This window comes from Ptychodera flava, chromosome 19, assembly GCF_041260155.1.
Source record: "Ptychodera flava strain L36383 chromosome 19, AS_Pfla_20210202, whole genome shotgun sequence".
Lineage (NCBI taxonomy): Eukaryota > Metazoa > Hemichordata > Enteropneusta > Ptychoderidae > Ptychodera > Ptychodera flava.
In genome coordinates, this window is record NC_091946.1 from 14,797,970 (window position 1) to 14,823,678 (window position 25,709).

The window sequence follows — 25,709 nt, forward strand, 5'->3', positions numbered from 1 at the left end:
CACACAATGCCAGTCATGTAGAGGAATTTAAAATCTCAAAAAGATCTTTCTGTTGCCATTTTCCAAAAAGAGTGTCAGGAGTGGGATTCGAACCCACGCCTCCATTTGGAGACCAGAACGCTCCGCCATTAGAGAACCCATTATTGGGATGGGAAGGTGTTCGAGCTTGAGTCTGGCGCCTTAGACCGCTCGGCCATCCTGACTTCGCTTATTCTGCCAGTCATTTGTATGAATCATTATGTATCGTTAAGCTTATTCAGGCTTACCCAAGAGACGTTTCCACATCGTAAATTTTAGGTAATATCAATAAGGACCCTTGTGATAAAAATGACCTATTAAACGAATGACCTTCATATCATAATAAAGTTTCATTTGAACATCTTCACATATGAGTACTGAAATTACTTCTTGTAGGGCAAAAAAACCCGACACATGCTTATAAAAACTAGGATACAGGACAACTATTTTATTCAGCTTGTGTGTAGTTTTACGAATATAGCATGTTTCGTCTATAATTGGGAAGTGAACACAAATTGCCGAGCTTGAATGAGTTCCCTTTAGCAAGCTCTTGTTGTCGAGCATATATAGTGAAGTACACACATCAGTGAAAAAACGCAGACAGCAATTCAGTTGGCTTCGCGCGCCTCTTCGTATGAAGAGGATCAATTTACTACTAATACTGCAGTCCCGGTATTGGATCCGGGCATCATGAAGATCTTGATATAATTCAGTGCTTTGGATGCGAGAAATAAGGCTTAGGCTACATAAAATGTACTGATATTTTGATTATCAAAACGGCCGCCATACCCTTTGTTTACTATGTGAAAAATAATTAAATTTTCAAAAAAACGTTACGGTGAATCTTAATTTATTCAGTTGCACAGGCTTTAAAATAATAAGAACACACAAGCAACACTCTAGAAAAGTAATGTAAATACAAAATTTAAATATCTGCTCCAAGGCACATTCTAATCATCTGATTGCGAAGTAATTTGGACAGAGTATTTCTTTCAATAGAAATTTGTTCTGCATAAACTAAGATCCATAAGCCTTGCCTGATTCACGTACCTTTTAGCATATATTTGCGAAAAGAAAACCTTAACACTGCTTTCTGCTACATAGTTTTCATATGCAAAGTCAGTTTTATCAGAATACTCAATATAAACATCGAAGGTATCTGCAATTTGATATCAACGAAATTACCGAAAAGCGGCCATCTTATTTTGGTAAATAGTAGATAATTAATCGTAGACTATCAAAAATTGTATTAATACGTTCACATTTCATATGAAAGACTTTCCTCTTTAATTTGTTTTCAGATCAAGGCATAACCTGCTACGAATGGAAATGATCTAAATAAATACATTAATCATACACTAATCATATACGTACCTTTGTCTATCTTTCTTGCAAACGATTGTACAGATCCTCTGTGTAGCTATTGATAGACGAGAAAATTACGTGCAATATTTTCAAAAGATTCCGAAGTTTATCTTACTTTTATCATTGTGGAATATATAATAACTAATCTGTGTCTTCAGTTGTCTAATGTTGAAAACGTTACGGTGTTAAATTACTTTCGCAATATTGATGACGTAGTGTGTTGAGGCGTACAGATAATTCCAATCATTTGACATTGTCACATTTTCGAGAAATGAATCCTGAATGAAAAAGTATAAGTAAACTGTGATGTCTTCCTGCACGAGCATCTTCTGCTATTTGAGGAGTAAACTTATCTAACTACATGAACTATGACGTTGTGAATGTATGAAAAGTGCCCGAAACTGAAAACGTACCCCGACGTATTTGCCGTCGATTACAGTCTGTTCTTGCAGCGATGTGTATTGTGAAAGACGTACAAGACGTTCGCCGAATTTGCTCATCGGCTGAGCCTCTAGTCCACCTGTTGCGAATAGTGCCTACTCTACAACGCCCTCTTGCGTCAAATCCAGAAGAGTTGACTCGTCTTTCACAGCTGTACAGAACGGCAAAACAGAACGGCCTTCCCATGACTTTATATTTCGTACCGCACCATTACCTCGTTCGAGTAAATCACCATTTATCTCATCTAAACACTGCTCGAGTAAATCAAAGTAATTGATAGGCCTCCTGTAAGTCTTCGGGCGAGGTCCGACACACATGACACACATTGTACGCATCGGCGTGTTACTATGACTACACGACAGGCATGACCACCCCACCTTGAAAATATTCGTAAGACCGTCAGACGTTAACATATTCCATTCATGCACCGCATTCTCACCAAAACTCAAAATAAATATCACTTCTAGAATCTACCTTCTTACAAACATCGTAAACCTTTCAGGATAACCTCTAGTTACACACTAAAACCACTTGAAATATTATTCTTCAGTGTCACATTCAAACGAAGGCACACGCCCTTTTCCTTCGAGTAGGAGACATTGAACTTAATTTAACAGTCACCAGCGCGATTATGACATACAAAACGCCGATGTTCTTTGAACTTTGTTGTTTCATATTCTTTTCGGCGATTGCCAGTTTCATTACTAGCCAACTGGTAGGCATTCAGCATAGTTTTCCATAATCACTCATAGAAGGACGACAACCTGGTACGTTCTCCAGCAGAAGTCTGTGCCCACCTACCCGTTGATTCACGCGCATCAGGCTGTCACGATATTGCCCCGGCATTGATATCTCAAGCAAGTAGTCGGCGATCTTTCCAGCTCGCGATTTTATCTTTTCAATAGATGAGTATAGCTTATGCATTTCATGTTTCAGAATAGCAACTTGCCCGCGCAGTTGGCTTTTCTCAGCACATTCCTTTCGAAAAACTCCCACCAATGCTCTAAATCTTTTCAGCGATTTCATTGACGGTAGTTTTCGCACCATGAGATTTAGTGGAGCCAAAGAAGCGTCAAGCTGTCCGATTCTCTGTATTTCTTTTATCTCCGCTGCAAATGTCGCTTGGTCTTGCATGTCTGTACAGAAGAACCACAAAATATAGTGTAATCTGCATTAGCCAATTGATTTATTGACGATATATTTAGTAAATTCTTCTGTCTTATTTCTGTCCTTGTTTTCCTTCTTTTGCAAAAGAGGATTAGAACTAATTTTGGATAATTGGATCCATATTTTTTCAAATTTCTCAAAAGTATTAGCTGAATGTTGCAATTTTACAGATAACTCATAAAAACAAGCGTATAACTTAAAAAAGAAACGCAGATGAGCTTACAGTCGCGGATTAAACCGATATTAGTTCACCATCCATCGTCCCAAATTAGTCCCAATCGGTGTGCAAGTACGTTCATACTGTTACCTTTCACCTCTGTTTTCGAGACTTCTTTTTAAAAGCATTAACATTAATTCCTGATGAAGCTGCAACACATTATAGCTGACTGTAAATATTGTTGCTTCCGTCAGTTGTATCACTATATTATGTTTATCATCTAAATATCTAATCCCGTCGCTCAGGGAGCTTCTCAGGCAGCATGGATTGAAAATAAGGCAAATGACATATGGCTATCGAAAATCTCTGACAGATTACATTGTTATGTCTACAGAATAGTCCGTGACTATTGAGGGACTGTTGTCATTCAGAACTAGAAACCTGTTCTACAAATATATTGCTTCACGAAGAACAAAATATCTATGCCAAACGAAAAGTCAGAAATGTGAATGCACAGTGCTATAAATGACTCTAGCCAATACCTCTGATTTGAGCACGCCAACGACACATAATAGGAAGTGATATCTACTTACCTTTAAAATACTGTTCTGCCTTTTCAAAACATGACCGGTCAACACTGATCACAATCTGTGGATAAAAACCACTCCCCTTCAGTAGTGATCTTATCTTATCTGTCACAGGCATATCGGTCAAGGTTTTGCCAATGTTACCAGACGTCATCCCTTTCTTGAAGCAGATTAAAGCCGACCAACTCTTGCACACAAATACCACCAAGACAGACGATTTTATGACTTCTTTGATGTAGACCTGGTGGGCCGTCAGCGCTTCATTCAATAGCTGTCGTTTATCTCTACAGTTTGACCGTAGTATGTTATAAACTTCAGATAGAAGGGCCTCTTTTCCACTTAAGTACATCAGACACTGTACGGGCGACAATTCTACCTTCGCTACCAGTTCTGTAAAAAGAGAGAATAGGATGCGAACTTTAAAAAGGAATAAAGCACTTTATGAAGAAAACTTACATACACTGTAACGGCAACACATTGATCAGTGGTCAATATCTGTATATTGTATTGAGAATAAACAATGTGGTTATTGAATTGGTGACTACATTTCCGTGGTTCCTACATTGGTTACTACTGGATTTGGTAGGATGGCCGTCAAAAAAATTAAAGAAAAAACTCTGCAAAGACAACTGCGAAAAACATTGCAGCCATGTGTAGAAACTGCGAAAAGTGAGGACTTTGGGAGATGCACATGCTCTGCAAACAAAACTAGCACGTTTTCATAAGAACACAAACAAAAAACAACAATAACAATGAAGTGATCGGCCGCTGAACACAGCGGAGTCTTTCAGTCTGCGCAATCTAATAGAACTATCGGGTGGAACTATGCGGTGAGCGCCGGTTTTCTTATGATTTCAAAAGGATTGCTAAAAAGTCGTCCATGAAGAAATAAGACGAGATTCCAATGGTATATTTTATCAGTGAAACATTTTCCTCCTAAAGGAAGCTTTATATCACTCCTGTTCAAGGTCCGTTTACCATCAGTATTATATTCCTCACACTTCCCATGATTCACATCGACAACTTTCAATACCACCCGCTTGTGCGACAAGAATGCGCTTAAATTAACACATCGGTTCCACAGGTCTCATCATGGTTTTAATTAAAGTTTGAAGATATTTGATATTTATGCAGGCCAACGTAGGAATATACTTGTGGCCATCACGTCAAGATGGTTTAGAACAGTACAAAGCGACAATGATTTGCTCGAAAAATGCCCTATGTGTAAACAGGAAAATTAAGCTTATCAAGTCCTGACCAAAATTACCTACCAAATTATTCTCTGCTGAAAAGCTCCTCAAGGTCTGACAGACTTCGACATCGCCTACCTTGAAATGAAGGGCTCGAGCCTGATGAAGTGCAAAGAACACTGGTTAGAATAAAGATGTACTAATAGAAGATTTCTAAAGAAACTATTACCCGCCATAAATATGTTTACAACCAGAGCTGATTTACAAGACAGTTCTGTACGTATCGTTTGAAATATGGAGTGCGCCTGTATATGTAAACGTTTCGAGAATTCATCTTATCAAAGTACTCTAAATTTGGTAAACGTTTCAACAAGTTCTTAATGACCGACTACCGAACTCAAAGTTTTCATTCCCGCTAGATTTTTGAAATCTCTCCATGATGAACACAATTAATTCTGTTGTACTTCAGCAAAGCCTATACTTAAATTACCTCGATGACGCTCCTGATAACGCCGTACTTTCTTGACAAGGTGCCGTTTCATTATTTTTTGAACATTTTCTCGAGCTACCTGACGTTGGTGTCCGATATTTTTCATATCGTGTAGTTCAAATATTAGTTCATCAGGATTTTCCATTGTCTTAAGCGTCTTGATAGAGACAACGCCCCGGCAAAGTATTTTCATCACTCGAAAAGTATCATATGATGAACAAGATGTTTAGTAATGAGGACAAGTAAATCATTTTGTGTATTTAACATTCATGAAACTATTATCACAAAAATTGCTGCCTACCAAATGGTATCGGTATATTCCTCTTTCTGTCCTAATTTGTCTCTAGTTGTCTGTCTGTCTCTGATTTTCTCTTTCTGTTTGTACCTCTCTGTTTCTCTGTCGCTCTATCTGCCTGTCTCTCTCTGGAATTTTCTGTATTCGTTTGCTACTGTTTTTCCATATATTCAGGGTGACCTTAATCCTACTTAACAGCACACACGTACATTTCCACACTAAGCAGCGATATTTTGATCACAAAAGCTCTTCTAAATACATTGTAGCTGTTGATTAAAGCCTCTTGTACCTTTTAGCATACAGGCACCTGAATGTTGTTCTCTCTGCTCCTGCTACGTAAAATGTAACTCCCCATATGACCTTACACTATGATCGCACATGCTTCCCATGGACACCGTCGCTTACACTTTACTCACCTTTATCAATGCTTCTTGAGATGTTCAACACCATTAAAGGCATGTAAGCTCTCATCCCCATCCATCTCTGAATCTCATGAATCATCACTGTTGCTCCCTAGTCCAAGATGCCTACTAGACATCATCATTGTTTCAAGCTAAGAACAGTGATACCATGTAACCTGTAAGTGCATACTAATTCCAGAGCAATTACTAAATTATGTATATCTACCATTACCTTTCAAAATTGGTAAGATAAACATTTTTTGGACATACGTTTAAGATGGGTAGAAATGGATTAATTTGCTGTCTTCTGAATGCAGGAGGAGAATATTCCAAATAACATGTTCAATAATACGATCTAATATGATTGATGGATGTCTATATCCAAAATCACATTTTTCTTGTTCCCTAGAAATCTTAAGATAGATACCATGACTTGCTTGGATTAAATTTGGCAAAATGTCATTGAGAGTGTGGTAGGATACATGTATGCATAAGCAGGTAAATTCAGTGTTTACGGATGATTTCATGCAAGCAGTCGAACCTTGCCCTGGGGCATCACTCAAACGAACCTGATGAACCTTTATCATGCAAAGCTAGCACAAATTCAAAACGTTGCGCCATACAAATCATTGTATATCAATTTCATTGTTGATACAACACTGTATAGTCACAACATTGCCGATCTATTTCAATGTTTTTATTTCATCAGCCATATACAACGAGGTATGTAAAAACCTATTTCTGCGCGCCAATGTTTGGTTGAAGAACCACAGTAGTGATCTCAATTCGCTCGCGGATAGTTTCTTCAGTCACTTTTAAACAGTTCAGAAACTGTGGCTATCTGGTCAATATTTGAGAAAGGATGTGTTAGCAGAGTAGCTGCCTGTCCTTTCCTTACTTGAAATATTATGTATTATTTTCCTATAAAGGCAGCCTTAGTCTGTCAATTGAATATGTTCGCACGATGATACCAATTCTATTCTGCATTTGCCATATTGGAATGTCATCACACAACTTCGACAACTGAGCTAATTCAAGTTTATCCAAATTATGTAGTACGTGTTGGCTGAGAAAAAACTGAAAATACTCCAAAAACTAAATATCAGACAGAATGCCTAAATCGCTGCATTGGCAATAAGTTTGCTGGCACTTCAAAACAATCACTTTTCAATCACATCAGTACATAAGCTGTGATAGGATAGTCATAGATTTGACTTTGAGCCAATGAGTTAGAGCCTATGGAACTAAACACGAGTAAATCAATAATTAAATTGCTTAAATTCTTTGTATTTAAGGTATTTAACACAGTTGCTTACCAATTTGATAGTTCTAAGTGTATTAACAGTGATACTTGACAATAATGTATTTTGGTGAATGTTTGATTTGCAAGGTGTTGCGGGTATATATTGGCTCAACACAGTTCTTCAGATTACCAATATTCAGTTTTATTCATCGACATTGTTAACGTAAAAACTGTAGGACAAAAATTAACATAATCTATGTAAGAAACTCTCTACAACTATTAAAGTCAAGAAAACTCGGAAAGTTCTACAACTACAAACTCAACTATAAATCAATCAATACTAAAATCAATTACTATTTCAATACGCACCTCTATTCCTGGTCGGAGGGTGAATTCATGGGTTATTTTGGCATCAAAGTACCATCGATGTTGAGGCCGGTGTTTAGGCGGGCACTCGTTCTATTGTCTCAAGAGAACATGATAATGATCCTGTCTTTCAAGGTTAATGTAGAGGGCGCTCTAATGCAAACTACTTCAATTCAGTTCAGTTCATATCAATGCAGTGTTCAGTGTCATTCGTCACATGGCTCCCCTAAATTGGAAGCAATTTACCTAAACTTATCAAAATGGTCCCTAACTAATAAGGAAAAGCAAAAGGTAAAGTGTGTCAATTTTTTTTTACTACATCTATCAAAGTTTCACTATACTATCGAGTAATAGATTCAGATAAATTCAAATCAAATCAAATCAAATCAAGACTCCTCAATGGGGCTGCCTCGGTTCATCAGTAGCACAAGTTTGTGGATTGGTCTATCATATGTTGATTGTCCAACGCGCAGTCGAACTTTTCTCACAAGACCGTCTTCTCCTGGAAAGGTTTCCACAACACGTGCTATTGGCCACTGGCATCGGGGTGTTTTCTCATCAACCACCAAGACAATATCATCCTTCTGGAGATTTGGTGTGGTAGCAACCCACTTCTTTCGCTGTTGCTGGGTTGGTAGGAATTCTGTTTTCCATCTTCTCCAAAATTCGTCGGCAAGATACTGCACACGTCTCCAACGACGATGGCAATACATATCTGCTTTCTCGAAATTGCCTGGGGGAGGTAAAACCACCTTTGGCTTCAGTGTCAGTAATTGACTTGGAGATAGGGGTTCTAATGAGTCGGCTGAACTCACATCGTTGTAGGTCAGTGGGCGACTGTTGACTATCGCTTCTGCTTCTACGAGGAAGGTTCTCAGTAACTCGTCGTCAAGTCGATAAGCGTGGTTTACCATTAGACTTGTCAGGGCGTTCCTCGCTGATCTTATCATTCTTTCCCACACTCCTCCCATATGACTGGAGTAGGGAATGTTCATTTCGAATTTTATCCAATCGCAGTTATCCTTCAGTAACTCTTGTCTGATCTTATCTTTATCCATCTCTGCTAGTGCGGCGGCTAATTCTCCCTTGGCACCAACAAAGTTCGTTCCTTGGTTGGATCGCAACTGTCGGACTGGACCTCGTCGACAAACAAAACGACGGTATGCATTGAGAAATGAATCGGTGTTCAATGTGTTCGCAAGGTGAATAGCACGCCATATCTTTTCTTTTCCTTTCGTTTTTCTTTCACGTAGAATGGACCGAAATAGTCCACTGCGCTGTAGGTGAATGGTGGGGCTGGTTCTAGCCTGTCTTTTGGTAGGTCTGACATTCGCTGTAGTTGGGTAGGTCTCCGCAGCTTTCTGCATCTTACACATTTCCATATGTGGGAGCTTACGGCGGCCATGGACGCAGTTATCCAATACCCGGACGAACGTATCTCATTCATTGTCATACCGCATCCTGGATGCCTATCTTCTCATGGTAATGAGAAATCACTAACTTCGTGATGTGTTCTTGTTTTGGCAGCAACACAGGGTGGGTTATTTCTCGTGGAAGATTTGCTCGTCGAATTCTACCGCCAACTCGAACAATTCCATCCTTGTCAAGATATGGATCAAGGCGGTAGAGGGGGCTCGTCTTCTTCACGGGAGATCGAGGATTCTTTGCTTCGTCCTCTTCCTTTCTCTTTGGTGGGAGGGTCAGGATCTCTTGGGCGAGAGTTTTCTTTTGCACCAATTTTATGATGAATTGCTCTGCCTTGCGCATTGCTTCAACGTCGACTGGTATATAGTCGCTTTCAATCATTTTCTTCAGGGTCTCCTTATCTTCACATTTCTTCGGTTTCTTTACGCTGCGCTTCTGTAGTTTCTCTCTGAACTGCATACACGCTGCTATCGCTCTCTTGGCTCTATGCCAACTGGAAAAGTACTCTAACCTTGTCAGTACGTCGGCATAATCTTCGTTTGTTTGTGAAGCGAGGACTGTTGCTTCTTTCTTCACTTCAGGACCGTTGGTATCGAGTTCAGGTATTTCTTGGGATGTCTGCTGCAGATCAATATCAGTCAGGAAAGCCGGTCCTTTCCACCATAGAGTACTAGTAAGTAGCTCGTCTGCAGTCATACCTCTTGAAGCCAGGTCTGCTGGATTTCTCTTGGTATCGACGTGTCTCCACTGGTCTGGGGACGAATGTTTTCGGATCAGTTGAACTCGATTTGCTACAAAGATGTGGAAACGCTTTGCTTCATTGTTGATGAAGCCTAATACTGCATTACTATCGGTGTAGTATGTGTGGCTGACATCTTCATATTGTAGGTTGTCTCTCACAAAGGCGCCAACTCTGGCTGAAATAACAGCTGCTGTAAGCTCCAATCGTGGAACTGTCATTGGTTTGGTTGGAACCACTCTGGATTTTCCCATGACGAGAGAACTTGAAACTCTGTCTTCATCATCGATGAGTCGCAGGTAACTACATTGGCCGTACCCGTAATGGCTGGCATCAGAGAAATGGTGTAGTTCTGCTTTCTTCAATTTACCGAAGTTGTTAGGCTTGTAACATCTTGGTATCTTCAAACTTGAAGGAAGAAGTAGTCTCTTCTCCATCTTTCCCACTTAATCATGGTGTTTTTTGGTATTGGATCATCCCAGTTGGCACCGTCTTTGCATAGTTCTTGCAGTATGTGTCTGCCTCCGAGGATAAGTGGGGATACAAGTCCGAGGGGATCATAAACCGAACTCACTGTCGATAAGATGCCTCGTCTCGTCAGTGGTTTGTCCTTCAGCTGGACTCAAAAACGGGAAAGTGTCGGACTGGACACACCATTGCACACCCAGTGTGCGCTCGATCGGTAGATTCTGGCAACGAAGGTCAATGGTTTGTATGTCCTTAGCTCGTTGTGCTGGGAGAATACTATCGATGACTTCCCTGTTGTTCGATATGTACTAGTGCAAATTGAAGCCGCCTCTCTCACACAGTTGTCAGCTGCTCTCAATCAGGTTAATTGCCTCGGATGGCTCTCGGACTGACTTCAACCCATCGTCGACGTAGAAGTCTCTTCTTACGAAGTCGGCGGCATCTTTACCGTAATCCTTTTCATAAGGTCAGCTGTCGTCTTGAGGGCGAAGTTTACACAGCCTGGTGAGGACGTTGCTCCAAACAGGTGCACTGTCATTCTATATTCGGTGGGCTCGTTATCAAGGTTGCCGTTCTCGTACCAAAGAAATCTCAGGTAATCACGGTGTTTAACATCAACTCCAACTTGGTGGAACATCGCTTCAATGTCGCAAGTGAATGCTATCGGTTCTTGTCTGAAGCGACACAAAACTCCGATCAACTCGTTTGTCAGATCTGGTCCTTGAAGCAGGTGGCTGTTCAGTGTCTCTCTGTGATATTCGGCGCTGCAGTCAAATACCACTCGTATTTTACCTGGCTTCTTCGGGTGATACACGCCGTGATGTGGAATGTACCATCGTCGACCGTCTGTCTGGGGCTCGTCATCGGTGGGTACCTTTTCTGCATACCCTTTGTCTATGATGTCACTCATGAAGGTAATATAATCGGACTTATACTACTTATCCGTCATCAGTCTGTTCTTCAATCTAGCCAAGCGTTTATCAGCTAAAGGTCTGTTATCTGGTAACTTAACTTCATCTTGTTTGAATGGAAGGGGAATTTCAAAGTGTCCGTCATCTCTTTGGCGGATTCCTTCACGTACCTTTGTCAGGAATCATCTGTCTTGAATCGATACCTTTTCATCAATCTTCCCTTCGCTGAAGTCGAGCTCGAACATTTGCTTCACCTGGGCTGGACTGAGTTCTTTCGTCTGTGTTCTGAAGGCAAAGTGATACCTTCTTTCTTCTGTATTGACAAGTCTGCATGCACGTACGTCGTTGTAGTTCATTGACTTGTTCACGATGCCGATAACACCCCATCCAAGAATAGTCTTGACTGCATAGGGAGCGTCGTCTTCGCCAAGTATAACATTTCACGGCAACTTCATGTAGGTGTGGCCATTGTCTCAGTGTCTCTGGCTTTGGAATCTGGTCGTGGCTGGCTGGAATGACATTCCTTGTGTAAACACTGGGCAGGTTTAGTTCGGTTGTGGCGTCCAGATCCTTGATGACTAAATCGTCGATTTTCTTGCACGAGACCACTAAGTTATCATCCGACATGGTGGATAGTTTCAATTGTACTTCACGACCTTTCACCTTCATCTTGCTCAGGGCGTCTTCTGTTATGAAACAGGAGTCAGATTGTGGATCGAGCAGGGCGTACACGAGTGTTTGTGTAGCCGGTGTCTTCTTGTGATGTAGGTATACAGGCACAATGAGTGAATGGAAACATGTACCGGTATAATCTTTGTTGACCTCTACTCAGTGTGAAACGGCGGTTTCTTGTTTCACCTCTGTTTTCTGGGAAGCTTGGTTGGTGTCTGGATTCTTCTCACTGGAGGGATCATCATGTAGTGTGGTATGGTGGCCTTGTCCACAAGTACCGCATACCTTCTTACTTCGACATTCGCGTCGTCTGTGTCCCCATCTCAGGCAGGTCATACACAGGCCTTTCAACATCACTAAAGCTTGTCTGTCATTTTAGGTCATCTTCAGGTAATCGTCACAAGACTCGATGTTATGTTGTCCTTTGCAAACAACACAAGGTTTGTTACTAGTGTTAGTGTTCTTGGAAGAAGTTGAACTCTGCTTCGGTTGAGGGCGCTGTTTGCTCTCTTCTGTGCCAGTTTTGAAGATTCTGGCAGCGTTTTGTTTACTCTTCGTTGGCTTCTCAGCTGTCGTCCTGGTACTGTCTTCTGTCCTGCAGTTTTTTGGACCGCAAACAATTTCAGCCTCTTCCTTCAAGAAGTCACAAAGCTTGGAGAATGATGGGTAACTTCCGTACGGGTTGTCTCCATCATCATCATGCAGATCAACATCGGAACCCTTCGTCTGCTTGTAAAAGTAGCGGTCCCATCTATCGACTATATGTCTTGGGAGTTTTCGCAGTATTTTCTCGTGCTCCTCAGGATCATGCAAAACCTTCAGGTATCGCATCGTTGACATTGCTTACTGGCATTGTTGCAGGTAGTCAGCAAATTTCCGCAGCTCTGGACCATCTCTATTCTTTATTGGGGCCAGTCATGGATCTTCTTCCTATACATCTCTGCAACGGCCATTTTGTTGCCATAGCGATCAGCTGGTAGCTTCTTATGCTTCATATGTGTCTTGTAAAAGCAAACACTTGATAGCTTCCTTTGTTTCACCGGAAGTGTACCTGCCTAGATAATACAGTCTATCGGCAGCTACAGATACCTTCCTCTCGATCAATGCGTCAAATGATTTTTTCCACATTGGGTAATCATACACAGAACCACTGAAGACGCTTGGCTCCTTTCTTGGGAGTTCATCACTTTGATTGTTCAAGAGCTTGTTTAATTCCTTTGCGGTAAAGGAAAACTCCTCTCTGTCTCCATGGCGACTTGGTGACATCATAGGTTTACTCTCTGTAGTCTTTGGCTCAGTGTGTTTTGGGTTTACACTGTCTCGGCTAGAGTATAGGACAGTCTCACGGGAGGAAACAGAATCAGAGTACTTTGAGCTGCACCCACTTTGACGGTCTATTTCATCATCACTGTATACTGGAAGTCCAGTATTTCTTCTTTTAGCCTTCTTGATTTCCTTTCTCAAGTCCGCCTTCATTCCTTCAAACTCTAACATTGCTGTCTTTATTTGAAGTTCAATCTCTTTCATCTGTATGCCCAGCTGTTCTTTGTCTTTGGGTAGTGCAACGCTGTCTGCTAAGTCTGACTTCCTTATGTCAACACCTCGCAATCTCTCAACACTGTTGCTGGAATGCGTGGAATGCGCACTCATCTGTTTCACTGGCGTAACGTGTTCAGCGTTATCTGGCTCTTGTTTGACTTGTGCAGTCTTCAACATGTCAGTGACAAAAGACTGGAAAGTTTCAATGTCTCCCTGTCTCACATGCAACTGTGTCTCAAGCTCTTTCAGTTCTTGTTCATCCAGCATTGCAAGAAATTCTGATTCAGACTGGTAGTATCTGTCTAGCAGTGGTAGCCACTTATCATAGTTTTCTTTAACACGTGTAGTATCCTCACCTGTCATGACCAGGCCATACGTGTCTTGCATTACATCATAGAGGCGTTTGTATGAGTGGTCAAAGTCCTTGGAAATCTTCTTCGTGGCATTTGCCAGGGCTCTTGCAGTCAGCTTAATCTGACGTCCATACCTACTGTATAGGGGTGGATATCTTTTTGCAGATGCCATCATTCGTTGAATATCGATGATTCCACAGGGTAGAGTTTTGACTGTTGCGGGTATATATTGGCTCAACACAGTTCTTCAGATTACCAATATTCAGTTTTATTCATCGACATTGTTAACGTAAAAACTGTAGGACAAACATTAACATAATCTATGTAAGAAACTCTCTACAACTATTAAAGTCAAGAAAACTCGGAAAGTTCTACAACTACAAACTCAACTATAAATCAATCAATACTAAAATCAATTACTATTTCAATACGCACCTCTATTCCTGGGTCGGAGGGTGAATTCATGGGTTATTTTGGCATCAAAGTACCTTCGATGTTGAGGCCGGTGTTTAGGCGGGCACTCGTTCTATTGTCTCAAGAGAACATGATAATGATCTTGTCTTTCAAGGTTAATGTAGAGGGCGCTCTAATGCAAACTACTTCAATTCAGTTCAGTTCATATCAATGCAGTGTTCATTGTCATTCGTTACACAAGGCATATCCGTCGTCTTTTGACTTACCTGCCAAGTTTCGGTATAATATGTGTGGGCCAGTCCACAACACGGCAATATCCCGCACCTTTGCCCAAAATGCGACGTAAGTACTTAATAGCAGGAGGTGTGAAGTCACCGTGGTCTTACACCGCTTCTTGATGTTTCTACGTCATTCAGTGCAAGTACTTAAAACTATCTGCACATATTTAGTTATGGCGACGTCACACCTTAGGCTAATCGAGGAGTGGTACTACAGAACTTACTTGTCGGAAATTGTCCCAAGGTACATGTTAAATTCAGTGCCAATGACGCCCATGAGTTGTCGTTGACATCATAACTGAAGAATCTGGCTAAGTCGAACGTCTGGCAGAGGTACTTTAAAGCACGGGGGATCGTGTTCAAACGAATCCACAACGTTTTATGCGGTGTTGTAATGGCGGCCTACTTATTAAAATGTGAAAGCTGACTGTTTCTCTTTTTGACCTCACGTGAACTTTCACCCCATAGATACCTGATGCCGACCTGGAATTTCGTCTTTTGTCCATAGATCTTCGAGAAAGACGTTTTTCTCCAGGGTCTGTTTTGTCATATTACATTTTGAACGTAACATGTCTAACTCTAATTCATATTTTTGTACAATTTATTATGACGTTTCAAAACAACAATCCGTTAACACGACTTTCATCTGAAATAATGTCATGACTTTTCAGATACAAGACTATGGCGGCGTTCTCACGTATGAACTGTGAACTACCGGTGGTATGAAAGGCATATATTCTTAACCAAGGGCATATATTGTACTCGTTTACACTGTGAACTGTATTTGTCATGATTCTCAATTATTAGAGACACTTGCTGCGCCTTCATTTGTTCCATTGGATATGTGATAGCTATTTTAAATGCATAAACTATCAAGGAATATTTCATTCAAATGAGTACAACACTGAAATATCAACTGAAAAAGAGACAACCAAATAAAACTTTTCAGGGTGTCAACAGTGATGTATGTCAAACTAATGGCAAGAAGTCAATGGACAACTGCCCTCGTCGGTCAGTTGCACCTTGACAACAGGTAAACTTTCGTGAAAAAAGAGACATTTTCATATTCAAACGTATGTAAGTAGTTATTTTATTTTTTCAGGTTTTTATACTACAAAATAAATTATTCATTTACATATTTTTACTCATTGTGATTCACAAAACAATTATTGACGTTAACACTTTTGCCCAAATGTCAAAATGAACATTTGATATGACAATGGTATCAGTTTCTTTACGTTTGATAATTAGAGAGCACTTCATCTATAGTTTTCAAATTCATTTAAGACGAACCTGGATGCATCCATATTTAACAACATTTACAAATGGTATATTCTAAATGATGATGTCGGCTATTCTCCCGAAAAAGTTAAGCATGTTGATTGTTGTTTTCAAAGTCTCGCACGAGGCTCACTATCCTTAAGCTTATAGCATATTTGTGATGTTATTTTCGAGATCTACACTGACAGAATCAGAGACTCGACATCGGTAGCGACCGTTTCAGAAAATAGTTACTGCACTACAGTTTTCGACGTCGTCAGCGACAATTTAGGACAGAATATCGACATTATCGAAGGCATTTGTTCGGGGAAGAAATTGTCCCTGAGAGAGGGCAGCTGTTCGAAGCTCAACTGTCTTCATTATTGGGTAATCCAGTATAAAAAATCCAGTATATCCGGGCTGTGTAGAGTAACCCGTTGTAATCTTGATTGTAAAATAGGGAATGAGGCAATCGGTACCCTTTTGTACCAAACGAAGCCTTTGAGTAGAATTATAGTAATTACGAAATAACTGCTCAAAAGCATGTACAGTATTGATAGTGGACGCATTTTAAGCTATCAAGATGGCATAAGGTTATTAACCCTGGACCAACGTACCATGTACATTACACCGTACAACGGTCGAACGACCTGCTTCTTAAAGGATGTCGTGGGGGTAAAAGCTGATTCAGGGCGCTTTGGATTGTATATCAATTGTACTCTCACAGATCAGACACGGGAATCAGATCAAGCTCATATCCGATAGGTACCATAATATACTTATATATAATCCATATTGGTCTACAAATGATTTTACACTCAGGAAGTAACTAAGGAGGGAGATACTCTTGTCCTAGATCTTCATAAAAGGTAGAATAAAAAGAACAGGACATGCATCTAAACTTCTCCACAAATAACTTAGTACACTAAAGTTTATTAAATATATTGATATTGTGATGCCTGCGCGCCTTCTTCTGTTGCTAATTGCGATGTAGGTCTGTAATGATTTCAGTCTGTATTCAGTCTAAGGCTCTTTCATTGGCAGATAGAAAGCATTCAATAAACATCACTATATTCTGATTTGTCAGAATATAGTGACAAAATCACTGTGCTTTTCCCGCAAATATTATGTTTTTGAATAACATGGAAGGGTATCTACGGGGTCCACCAAGTTCTTTGCCGATCATTACAAAAACTAAATTAGCGCGCACGTTACCTAGCAGTGCCCGAAATGTTAGAAAAAGGTTCATAAATTCACTGAAAGCAAGAAAATCCTAACTTTGAAGACTTTCACTGAGTAACTATTAGAGTAGATTTGGTTCAACATAATGGTTGTGTAAAATTAAAAAAATCATTTCAGCGAGATATTAAAGCATCAATGCTACTTTAATTTCAAATGTTTTGACTCAGATTCCACGATACGATCAGACGCCGTCATCTTCACTCTGGAGTGAGGACACGCTGGGAAGTAGATTTACGCATGTATGGAGTGAACGCGATTGCCAGTAAGTTTCTACCGGATTGACCTCACGATAATGCCGCGACACTTAGTTCAGATAAAGGAGTTGCGATGACTCTTCTTCAGATTTCTTTACATAAATCAAGTTTTTTGTCGATTGAAACGGGTCACTGAAAATTAGTCTCATAACCTTTTTGTAAATACATAAGGCTGACATACGCATACCTTAAAATAAGAGAATTGCAAGATAAGAAAAGCAGATGAGCTGTAATTTGGTGATTAAACCAAATTACTTATATCCTATTCTCCAAAATTTGTTCCCATTGTGTTTGTAATTGATAATAATTTCCCTCTGTTCAGTACTTACGAGGGGGAGACAAAGACCGTTACACACCAATGTTTAGCTTTTCTTTACTATCAGCTCTATAAGCTCAGATAAAGTTTCATTTTTTGCGGATCCAATGAAATGAATTCACCAAAAGCAGTCATGCATGCAACAAACAGGATGCTTCTTCTGATAGTCGGGTTATGAACTATTTTGTTTCGGGATCGCAGTCAAATTTTGTATTTCTCGTAATCCCAATCAAACAAAGCTATTTCTTGTCTTGAAGGGATGAAGGTCAAACAAAGGTCAATGAGCATACCAAGTATGCAATTTGTATAACGAGAAGAATCTAGACAACTAAAGTGATCAAAAGGTTCAATAACGGGAGTCCAAAATCAATACAGAAGTGTTCATTTAGCTGGAACCTCATTGTTCAGGATCAGTGTCTTTTTCTACACGAGCCTCAAGTCCAGGAACCCTAATAGGCCAGATAAGCCATTATGCTTTTGGCAACAGATCATTAACTAGAACCCAAATAGGCCAGATTAGCCACTAGGCTTTTGGCAACAGATCATCAACTATATGACATTAAACAAAGAATAAAAGTCGGATACATTTGTGACGACGTAGACACGCTTAAGCATGTGCAGCCAACAGAGCTATTCATCGGAAAAGCTATTCCAGGAGCAATTTTTGAGGGCAGGGGAAATTTTAATTTTGCTCGGGCAGGGGACATGTTTTTAGGTGGCAGGGGAGCAAATTTTAGTTTTTTTTGTAGGGCAGGGCGGATATCCGTTGATTTTCCTGGGGACAGGGCTTGGCGAAAAACTTTTTGAGGGGACAGGGGAAATCGGCAAGTTTTTTTCGCCACAGGGCACGGGTGCTTCAAAAATTCACAGTGGGGAGGGGAAACGGAAAAATAAGGGGGGAATGGGTAAAAATGAAGTTTGAGTTCGGGAGGGTAAGTCGAAAAATTTTCTGTTGGAGGGCAAATTATGAGCAGCTAATTAATTACCCTCTGGACGTTAAATAAATCAGTTCACATTACTTGTCATGCACAATACATTTCATCATAGTAAGGATCCATTTAAAAGTGCATTGTTCGTTGGCTGCACCCATTAAAGTATAAAGGTCATGACAACATGAATGTTTCTAGAGTCGACAATTGGCTACAACTTCCTGAGCAGAACTCTCTGACGGCACAGAACACAATTCAGATCATGTCTACGGCGCTAGCTGAGCCAAATTTTCATTAAAGGTTGATTCGTAGACTTTACATATGATAATACATATACCTGTGAACTTCTGCAGATGTCACTGCAACAGAAGACAAACTAAATTGCCCTATTCGGGCTACAGATCGAAATAACCAATTTCTGATAAGTGATTATAAAAATAATTAAAGCTGCAAGCAGCGTTTGCGGGGCCCAAGCGGTTAACATTGTTTTGAAGTTCTTCAACTGATCATAATATGTACAAAATTTGAGCTTGGTAAAATCTTTTGCATCTTGTTAAGAAGGAAATTGAACATGATTTCATAGTTACTGTTGGTTTTCTAGCAAACGTAAATTTTACGCAAAATCCAATATGACGGCAGAACCGCTTGACAAATCCAAATGTCTTATGCAAGCATGAAAGAGATCACTCTAAGGATGACATGAGTAAAATTTCAGCTCAATCGGTGGTTTAGTTTTGAAAAAGAACAGTTTTGAAGATTAAAGTACGATTTCCACAAAATACAAGATGGCGGCCAAACCATGAATTAGATATGTGCATATTTAATGAGGTACCGGATATTGCACCATATGGTCTCCCATCATACCAAATATGAAGGATGTAGCACTTGTAGTTACTGAGTTATGGACATATATGTATATTTGAGGTCAAAGGTCATCGAGGTCACGTGACACTTTGTCAAAAAATTTCTATCCCATACTTATCCCCATATACCAAAAATAAGGCCTCTAGCTCTATTTGCTTGCCCAGAATTAGATATGTGCATATTTAATGACGTGCATGATGTGGCGTCATAAGGTCTGCAATCCTACCAAATATGAAGGGTGTAGCACTTGTGGTTACTCAATTATGGACATATATGTATATTTGAGGTCAAAGGTTATTGAGGTCATGTGACATTTTGTGAAAAAAATTGTATCCCATACTTATCCCCATATTCCAAAAATCAGGCCTCTAGCTCTATTGGCTTGCCCAAAATTAGATATGTGCATATTTAATGAGGTACCGGATAAGGCACCATATGGTCTCCCATCCTACCAAATATGAAGGGTGTAGCACTTGTGGTTACTTATTTATGAACATATACGTATATTTAAGGTCAAAGGTCATCGAGGTCACATGACACTTTGTGAAAAAAAATTGTATTGGTAAGTTATGCCTATATACCAAAAATCAGACATCTAGGTCTATTGGCTTGCCCAGAATTAGATATGTGCATATTTAATGAGGTACCGGATATGGCACCATATGGTCTCCCATCATACCAAATATGAAGGGTGTAGCACTTGTGGTTACTTAGTTATGAACATATACGTATATTTAAGGTCAAAGGTCATCGAGGTCACATGACATTTTGTCAAAAAAATTGTGTTGCTAAGTTATGCCTATATACCAAAAATCAGACATCTAGCTCTATTGGCTTTCCCAGAATTAGATATGTGAATATTTAATGAGGTACCGGATATGGCACCATATGGTCTCCCATCATACCAAATATGAAGGGTGTAGCACTTGTGGTTACTTTGTTATGAACATATATATATATATTTAAGGTCAAAGGTCATCGAGGTCACATGACATTTTGTCAAAAAAATTGTATTGCTAAGTTATGCCTATATACCAAAAATCAGACATCTAGCTCTATTGGCTTGCCCAGAATTAGATATGTGCATTTTTAATGAGGTACGGGATATGGCACCATAAGGTCTCCCATCATACCAAATATTTAGGATGTAGTACTTGTGGTTCCTAAGTTATGGACATATATGTATATTTGAGGTCAAAGGTCATTGAGGTCATGTGACATTTTGTCAAAAAAAATTGTATCCCATACTTATCCCCATTTACCAAAAATCAGAACTCTAGCACCATTGGCTTGCCCAAAATTTGATATGTGCATATTTAATGAGGTACCGGATATGGCACCATATGGTCTCCGATCATACCAAATATGAAGGATGTAGCACTTGTGGTTACTGAGTTATGGACATATATGTATATTTGAGGTCAAAGGTCATCGAAGTCATGTGACATTTTGTTAAAAAAATTCTTTTTCGTAGTTATCCCTATATACCAAAAATCTGACCTCTTGCTCTATTAGATTGCCCAGTATTAGATATGACTCTTACATAGGCCAGAATAAGCCATTTGTATAGCTTAGCTGCAGAGGTATAGGGGAGGTCAAAGGTCATTGAAAAATCAGAAAAATAATACTTTAAAAATCTTCTTCTCAAAAACTGCCTGGTTAATTTCCTTGAAATTTATTATATAGCATCTAGTAGTATGGCCTATAAAGTTTGCGAAAAGATTTTGGTGTTAGTTCTGGAGAAGAAGATTTTTGAAGATTAAATTGGTATTTTTTGAAAATCCAATATGGCGGCCAAATCATGTGACCAATCCAAATGTCTTTCGCAAACTTAAAAGAGATCACTCTAAGGATGACATGAGTAAAATTTCAGTTAAATCGGTGTGTTTGTTCTCGACAAGAAGATTTTTAATGATTGAATTGCGATTTTCGTAAAATCTAAGATGGCGGCCAAATCATGTGACCGATCCACATGACTTTCGCAAACTTCAAACAGATCACTCAAAGGATGATATGAGTCAAATTTCAGTTAAATCGGTCTGTTAGTTCTGGAGAAGAAGATTTTTGAAGATGAAATTGGTATTTTTCGAAAATCCGATATGGCGGCCAAATCATGTGACCAATCCAAATGTCTTTCGCATATTTGAAAGAGATCCTCCTGGGGATAACATGAGTAAAATTTGAGTTATATCGGTGTTTTGGTTCTGGAGAAGAAGATTTTTAATGATTAAATTGTGATTTTCGTAAAATCCAAGATGGCCGCCAAATCACGTGACCGATCGAAACGCCTTTCGCAAACTTGAAAGAGATCCTCCTAGGGATGACATGAGTAAAATTTCAGCTAAATCTGTACGTTGGTTCTGGAGAAGAAGATTTTTAAAATTAAATTGGTATTTTTTGCAAATCCAATATGGCCGCCAGGTCGCGCGACTATTCGAAATTTCTATACCCAGGTGCACGAGATCTCATAGGTACCTATTAGCCCTGCAAGTTTCAGAAGTTTGCGGTAAGCGGTGATTGAGTTTTAGGTCGACAAAAAAAGAGCGGAAGAAGAAGAAGAAGTAGAAGAAGAAGAAAGTTGAACTCCTATAAAACCAATAGGGGCCCAGCCGGTAGGCTTGGGCCCCTAATTACCATTTTTATCGTCATCATCATCGTCATCATCATCATCATCATCATCATCATCACCATCATCATCATCATCATCATCATCATCATCATCATCATCGTCATCGTTATTTCAGCTCGAGCAAATATAAGCTTTATTTACAACAACAGCGAAAAATCAGGAGATCAGAAAAACAACGAATTACAAAGTAATGCTTTTAAATCAACAAGCAAAAAATACGTACAAAACTTTGGTGATAAATCTGATATGGATTTTTAAAATTTCAAAGACTGGTGCAACTCCTATTTCAATAGATAATTAATATCACTGTCGAGGAGCAAATTTCTCTGAATGTTGTTTAGAAAAAATGAGATAGGTGATGACTCTTAAAGATCCCTCTCCATAAAGCATGGTTACGCATAAAGGCATAAAAGTATATAAGCCTTGTCAGTCACAAAGTAAACATAAAAATTGTCATGCGTAAAATGAACACTATCTCCATACTGTCAGTAGAGAAAAGAAACACTAGTACTATCACATCATCTATTAGAAAGTTTGTTTTCTGTTCTGAATCATTTAGTATAATTCGTGAAAGAAAATTATTCAACTTTCAAAATGGAATTATGAGAAAAATGGTCTGATTCTTACTATGTCTGTAAATTTACTGCCCATTTAGTGTTTTGAGTATGTTCCACAGTAAATATATTTCCTCATTCTGCCTTATTGTTCTTTAAATGTATAGGTCATTACATCAATCATTGCAGACTGTCATCAAGGAACACAATACCAAGATAAAACCTGTACGGGTGGCATCCTATGGAGGATGATATCTTTTCTTATCTTCTTAGTGTCTAAGGAAAGAGTTTTGAGAAAAACTATTTTTCCTGTGTGGCACTTGGAGGTTATTCCAAGCAATAAATCACAATAAAGCTCGTGCATATATGGAGTGAACTGGTCAAAATCTCGTGGTATACATTCGTTGGGTGTGATTTATTGCTATTATATCATAACAGTATATTCAAATTCTGGCGTTGGACGTCAAAAAACGGATTTTTGCTCAAGCGGAGAGCTCGCGCGTGTGCCAGTCGTGGTATATCGCCAATATACCACGGTTCTTTTCGCGTCTCGACCAATCAGATCCCCGTATTTGCGCCACAATATACCGGTATGATATAATACCCTATATTGCCTGTTCCTGTGTCGTATCAGCATGTGTATCATTTGTACTACGTCAGACACGAGACGAAGTCGAGTGTCTGATGCAGCACAAACGACAAGAATGGTTATACGACGCAGGATAAAATAGAAACAGGACGATGGAACAAAACCCCACGTTTAGACAGAACATGCGATTTGTGTTCCATGAACTAAGTGGAAGATGAATTCCATTTTTTACTTGTATGTCCCAGGTATCAAGATCTGAGGACAAAGTTTATATCACGCTATTATTACAACCCTCCTGTTTTATATAAGTTTACTTTGTTGATGTCAGCAGATAATTTAAAAACTCTAAGACAACTCAGTAGATATATATTTTTTGCAATGAAGCATAGAGACGACTATATGAGTAATGTCAATTCTACTTAATCTTGTCGTCTATTTTGTAATTAGTTTCCATGATCAGGTGTTACCGTACGTTACTTTTTCCCAGTGACCCATGTACTATATTACTTATATTTTTGTACATTTTGGCCGGTGGCCATAAGTACTGAAATAAACTTGACTTATTACTTGACTTATTTGTACTACGTCAGACACGAGACGAAGTCGAGTGTCTGATGCAGCACAAACGACAAGAATGGTTATACGACGCAGGAACAGTCGATATTGGAAAATAACCGATTTATCATATACCAATGCCAAGAACTTATATACTAATACTTACAAAAAACTTGAATTTCGACGCTTTACTTAAAATTATTACACCTTGCGCATAAATATCGAAGTATTTCTGTGAACAGGCTTCATTCAAAAATTAGCTTACCAAGAAGTCAACATTACGCGCGACACTGCTGCAAGTCCTCCATATCTCAATAAACTCGATGGAGAAATACACCAGGATTCAAAAATCACCGTGCAGGGGGAACTTTTTCAGGTACAATGGTAACCGATCAAATACTGTCCTTTGCTTTAAATCTCTCCTGATTTCTATCACACTCGATGCCGTAGAGAACGGAGAAGGGCCGTCATTTTCTTTGTTTATCCTTAGAGTTGCCATGTCAACAGCTGTCGCGCGCGACATCGCTGTCACACCACGCGCTCGCTACCTGTCTGGAGGTAGACAGTGCCGTGCGAATGGCGGAATGTTTGTTACAGCTTATCTAAAAATACAAAAACTTTAACAGAACAAGTCATTGACAATGACATAGTCCCCACTTGTAATAGGAATATTAGTCTCGAGGGGGCAGGGAAATGAGGTCATTAAGAAGTATCACTAAAGTGTATATGTTCAGATCTATGTACACATAGGTCTATGTCATTGTTCCCAATTTGAAACAAGAGGCATGTCTAAGTTATGGTTCTAAATCGGGAAAAAAGATCAAACCTCTAGCTGTATTGGCCAGCCAAGAAATACATATGTGCATAATAAATGAGGTACAAGATGTGACATCTTAAGGTCTATTATCCTATCAAAATTGAAGCGTAAAGAACTTGTGGTTACTGAGTTATGCATATATATGCATATTCAAGGTCAAAGGTCATCAAGGTCACGTGACATTTTGAAAAAAAAAACCATTGTATTGCTAATTAATCCATATATGCCAAAATTCAGACCTCTAGCTCTATTGGCTTGCCCACAATTATATATGGGCATAATTAACGAGGTAAAGCATGTGTTGTCATAAGGTCTCCCATCCTACTAAATATAAAGGACATAGTACTTGTGGTTACTTATTTATTGACATAATCGTGTATTTTAGGTAAAAGGTTATCGAGGTCACATGACATTTTGTCAAAAAATTTCTATCCTATAGTCTATCCCTATATACTAAAAATCATACATTTACCTCTATTGGCTTGCTCAAAATTAGATATGCACATAATTAATGAGGTACAATATGTGGCGTCATAAGGTGTCCCATCATACCAAATATGAAGAGTGTAGCACTTGTGGTTCCTGAGTTATGGACAAATGTGTATATTTGGGGTCAAAGGTCACCGAGGTCACGTGACATTTTGTCAAAAAAAATGGCATTGCTAAGTTATCCCTACATACCAAAAATCAGACCTCTAGCTCTATTGGCTCGCTCAAAATTAGATATGCACATAATTAATGAGGAACAATATGTGGCGTCATAAGGTGTCCCATCATACCATATATGAAGGGTGTAGCACTTGTGGTTACTGAGTTATGGACAAATATGTATATTTGAGGTCAAAGGTCACCAAGGTCACGTGACATTTTGTCAAAAAATTTGAATTGCCAAGTTATCCCTATATACCAAAAATCAGACCTCTAGCTCTATTGGCTCGCTCAAAATTAGATATGTGCATAATTAATGAGGTACAATATGTGGCGTCATAAGGTGTCCCATCATACAAAATATGAAGAGTGTAGCACTTGTGGTTACTGAGTTATGCACAAATATGTATATTTGAGGTCAAAGGTCACTAAGGTCACATGACAGTTTGTCAAAGTGTCTGAGATATCTGCGTGAACGGATGGACTCACGTGGATGGACTCACGGACTGACATGACCCAATCTATGAGCCCCC

The 25,709-nt window shown here is 39.3% G+C and overlaps 4 protein-coding genes and 1 non-coding gene across 5 annotated transcripts; all 5 read right to left on the reverse strand.

The window, feature by feature from the left end:
• Positions 1 to 72: 72 nt before the first annotated feature.
• Positions 73 to 203, reverse strand: Trnal-caa (transfer RNA leucine (anticodon CAA)). Its single transcript has 2 exons — positions 166 to 203; positions 73 to 118 (listed from the first exon to the last, which is right to left on the reverse strand). It is a non-coding gene; the product is annotated as a tRNA-Leu (tRNA).
• Positions 204 to 8,106: 7,903 nt separating this feature from the next.
• Positions 8,107 to 9,096, reverse strand: LOC139118045 (uncharacterized). The gene has a single exon (XM_070681340.1). It carries the CDS (start codon positions 9,094 to 9,096, stop codon positions 8,107 to 8,109), a length of 990 nt encoding a protein of 329 aa, XP_070537441.1.
• A 73-nt stretch (positions 9,097 to 9,169) lies between these two features.
• LOC139118046 (uncharacterized) lies at positions 9,170 to 10,321 on the reverse strand. Its single transcript, XM_070681342.1, has one exon. The coding sequence runs from the start codon at positions 10,319 to 10,321 to the stop codon at positions 9,170 to 9,172; it is 1,152 nt and encodes a 383-aa protein (XP_070537443.1).
• Positions 10,322 to 10,776: 455 nt separating this feature from the next.
• LOC139118047 (uncharacterized) lies at positions 10,777 to 11,262 on the reverse strand. The gene has a single exon (XM_070681343.1). The coding sequence runs from the start codon at positions 11,260 to 11,262 to the stop codon at positions 10,777 to 10,779; it is 486 nt and encodes a 161-aa protein (XP_070537444.1).
• A 522-nt stretch (positions 11,263 to 11,784) lies between these two features.
• Positions 11,785 to 14,351, reverse strand: LOC139118660 (uncharacterized). The gene is made up of 2 exons (XM_070682077.1): positions 14,263 to 14,351; positions 11,785 to 14,123 (listed from the first exon to the last, which is right to left on the reverse strand). The coding sequence occupies exon 2, from the start codon at positions 14,000 to 14,002 to the stop codon at positions 12,920 to 12,922; it is 1,083 nt and encodes a 360-aa protein (XP_070538178.1). The 5' UTR covers positions 14,003 to 14,123; positions 14,263 to 14,351; the 3' UTR covers positions 11,785 to 12,919.
• Between the last annotated feature and the right edge of the window lie 11,358 nt (positions 14,352 to 25,709).

Bases quoted from the DNA above. Each gene is read 5' to 3' on its own strand.
- LOC139118045 (XM_070681340.1), bottom strand. From the start codon at position 9,096: ATGTGTAAGATGCAGAAAGCTGCGGAGACCTACCCAACTACAGCGAAT.
- LOC139118047 (XM_070681343.1), bottom strand. From the start codon at position 11,262: ATGAGTGACATCATAGACAAAGGGTATGCAGAAAAGGTACCCACCGAT.
- LOC139118046 (XM_070681342.1), bottom strand. From the start codon at position 10,321: ATGGAGAAGAGACTACTTCTTCCTTCAAGTTTGAAGATACCAAGATGT.
- LOC139118660 (XM_070682077.1), bottom strand. From the start codon at position 14,002: ATGATGGCATCTGCAAAAAGATATCCACCCCTATACAGTAGGTATGGA.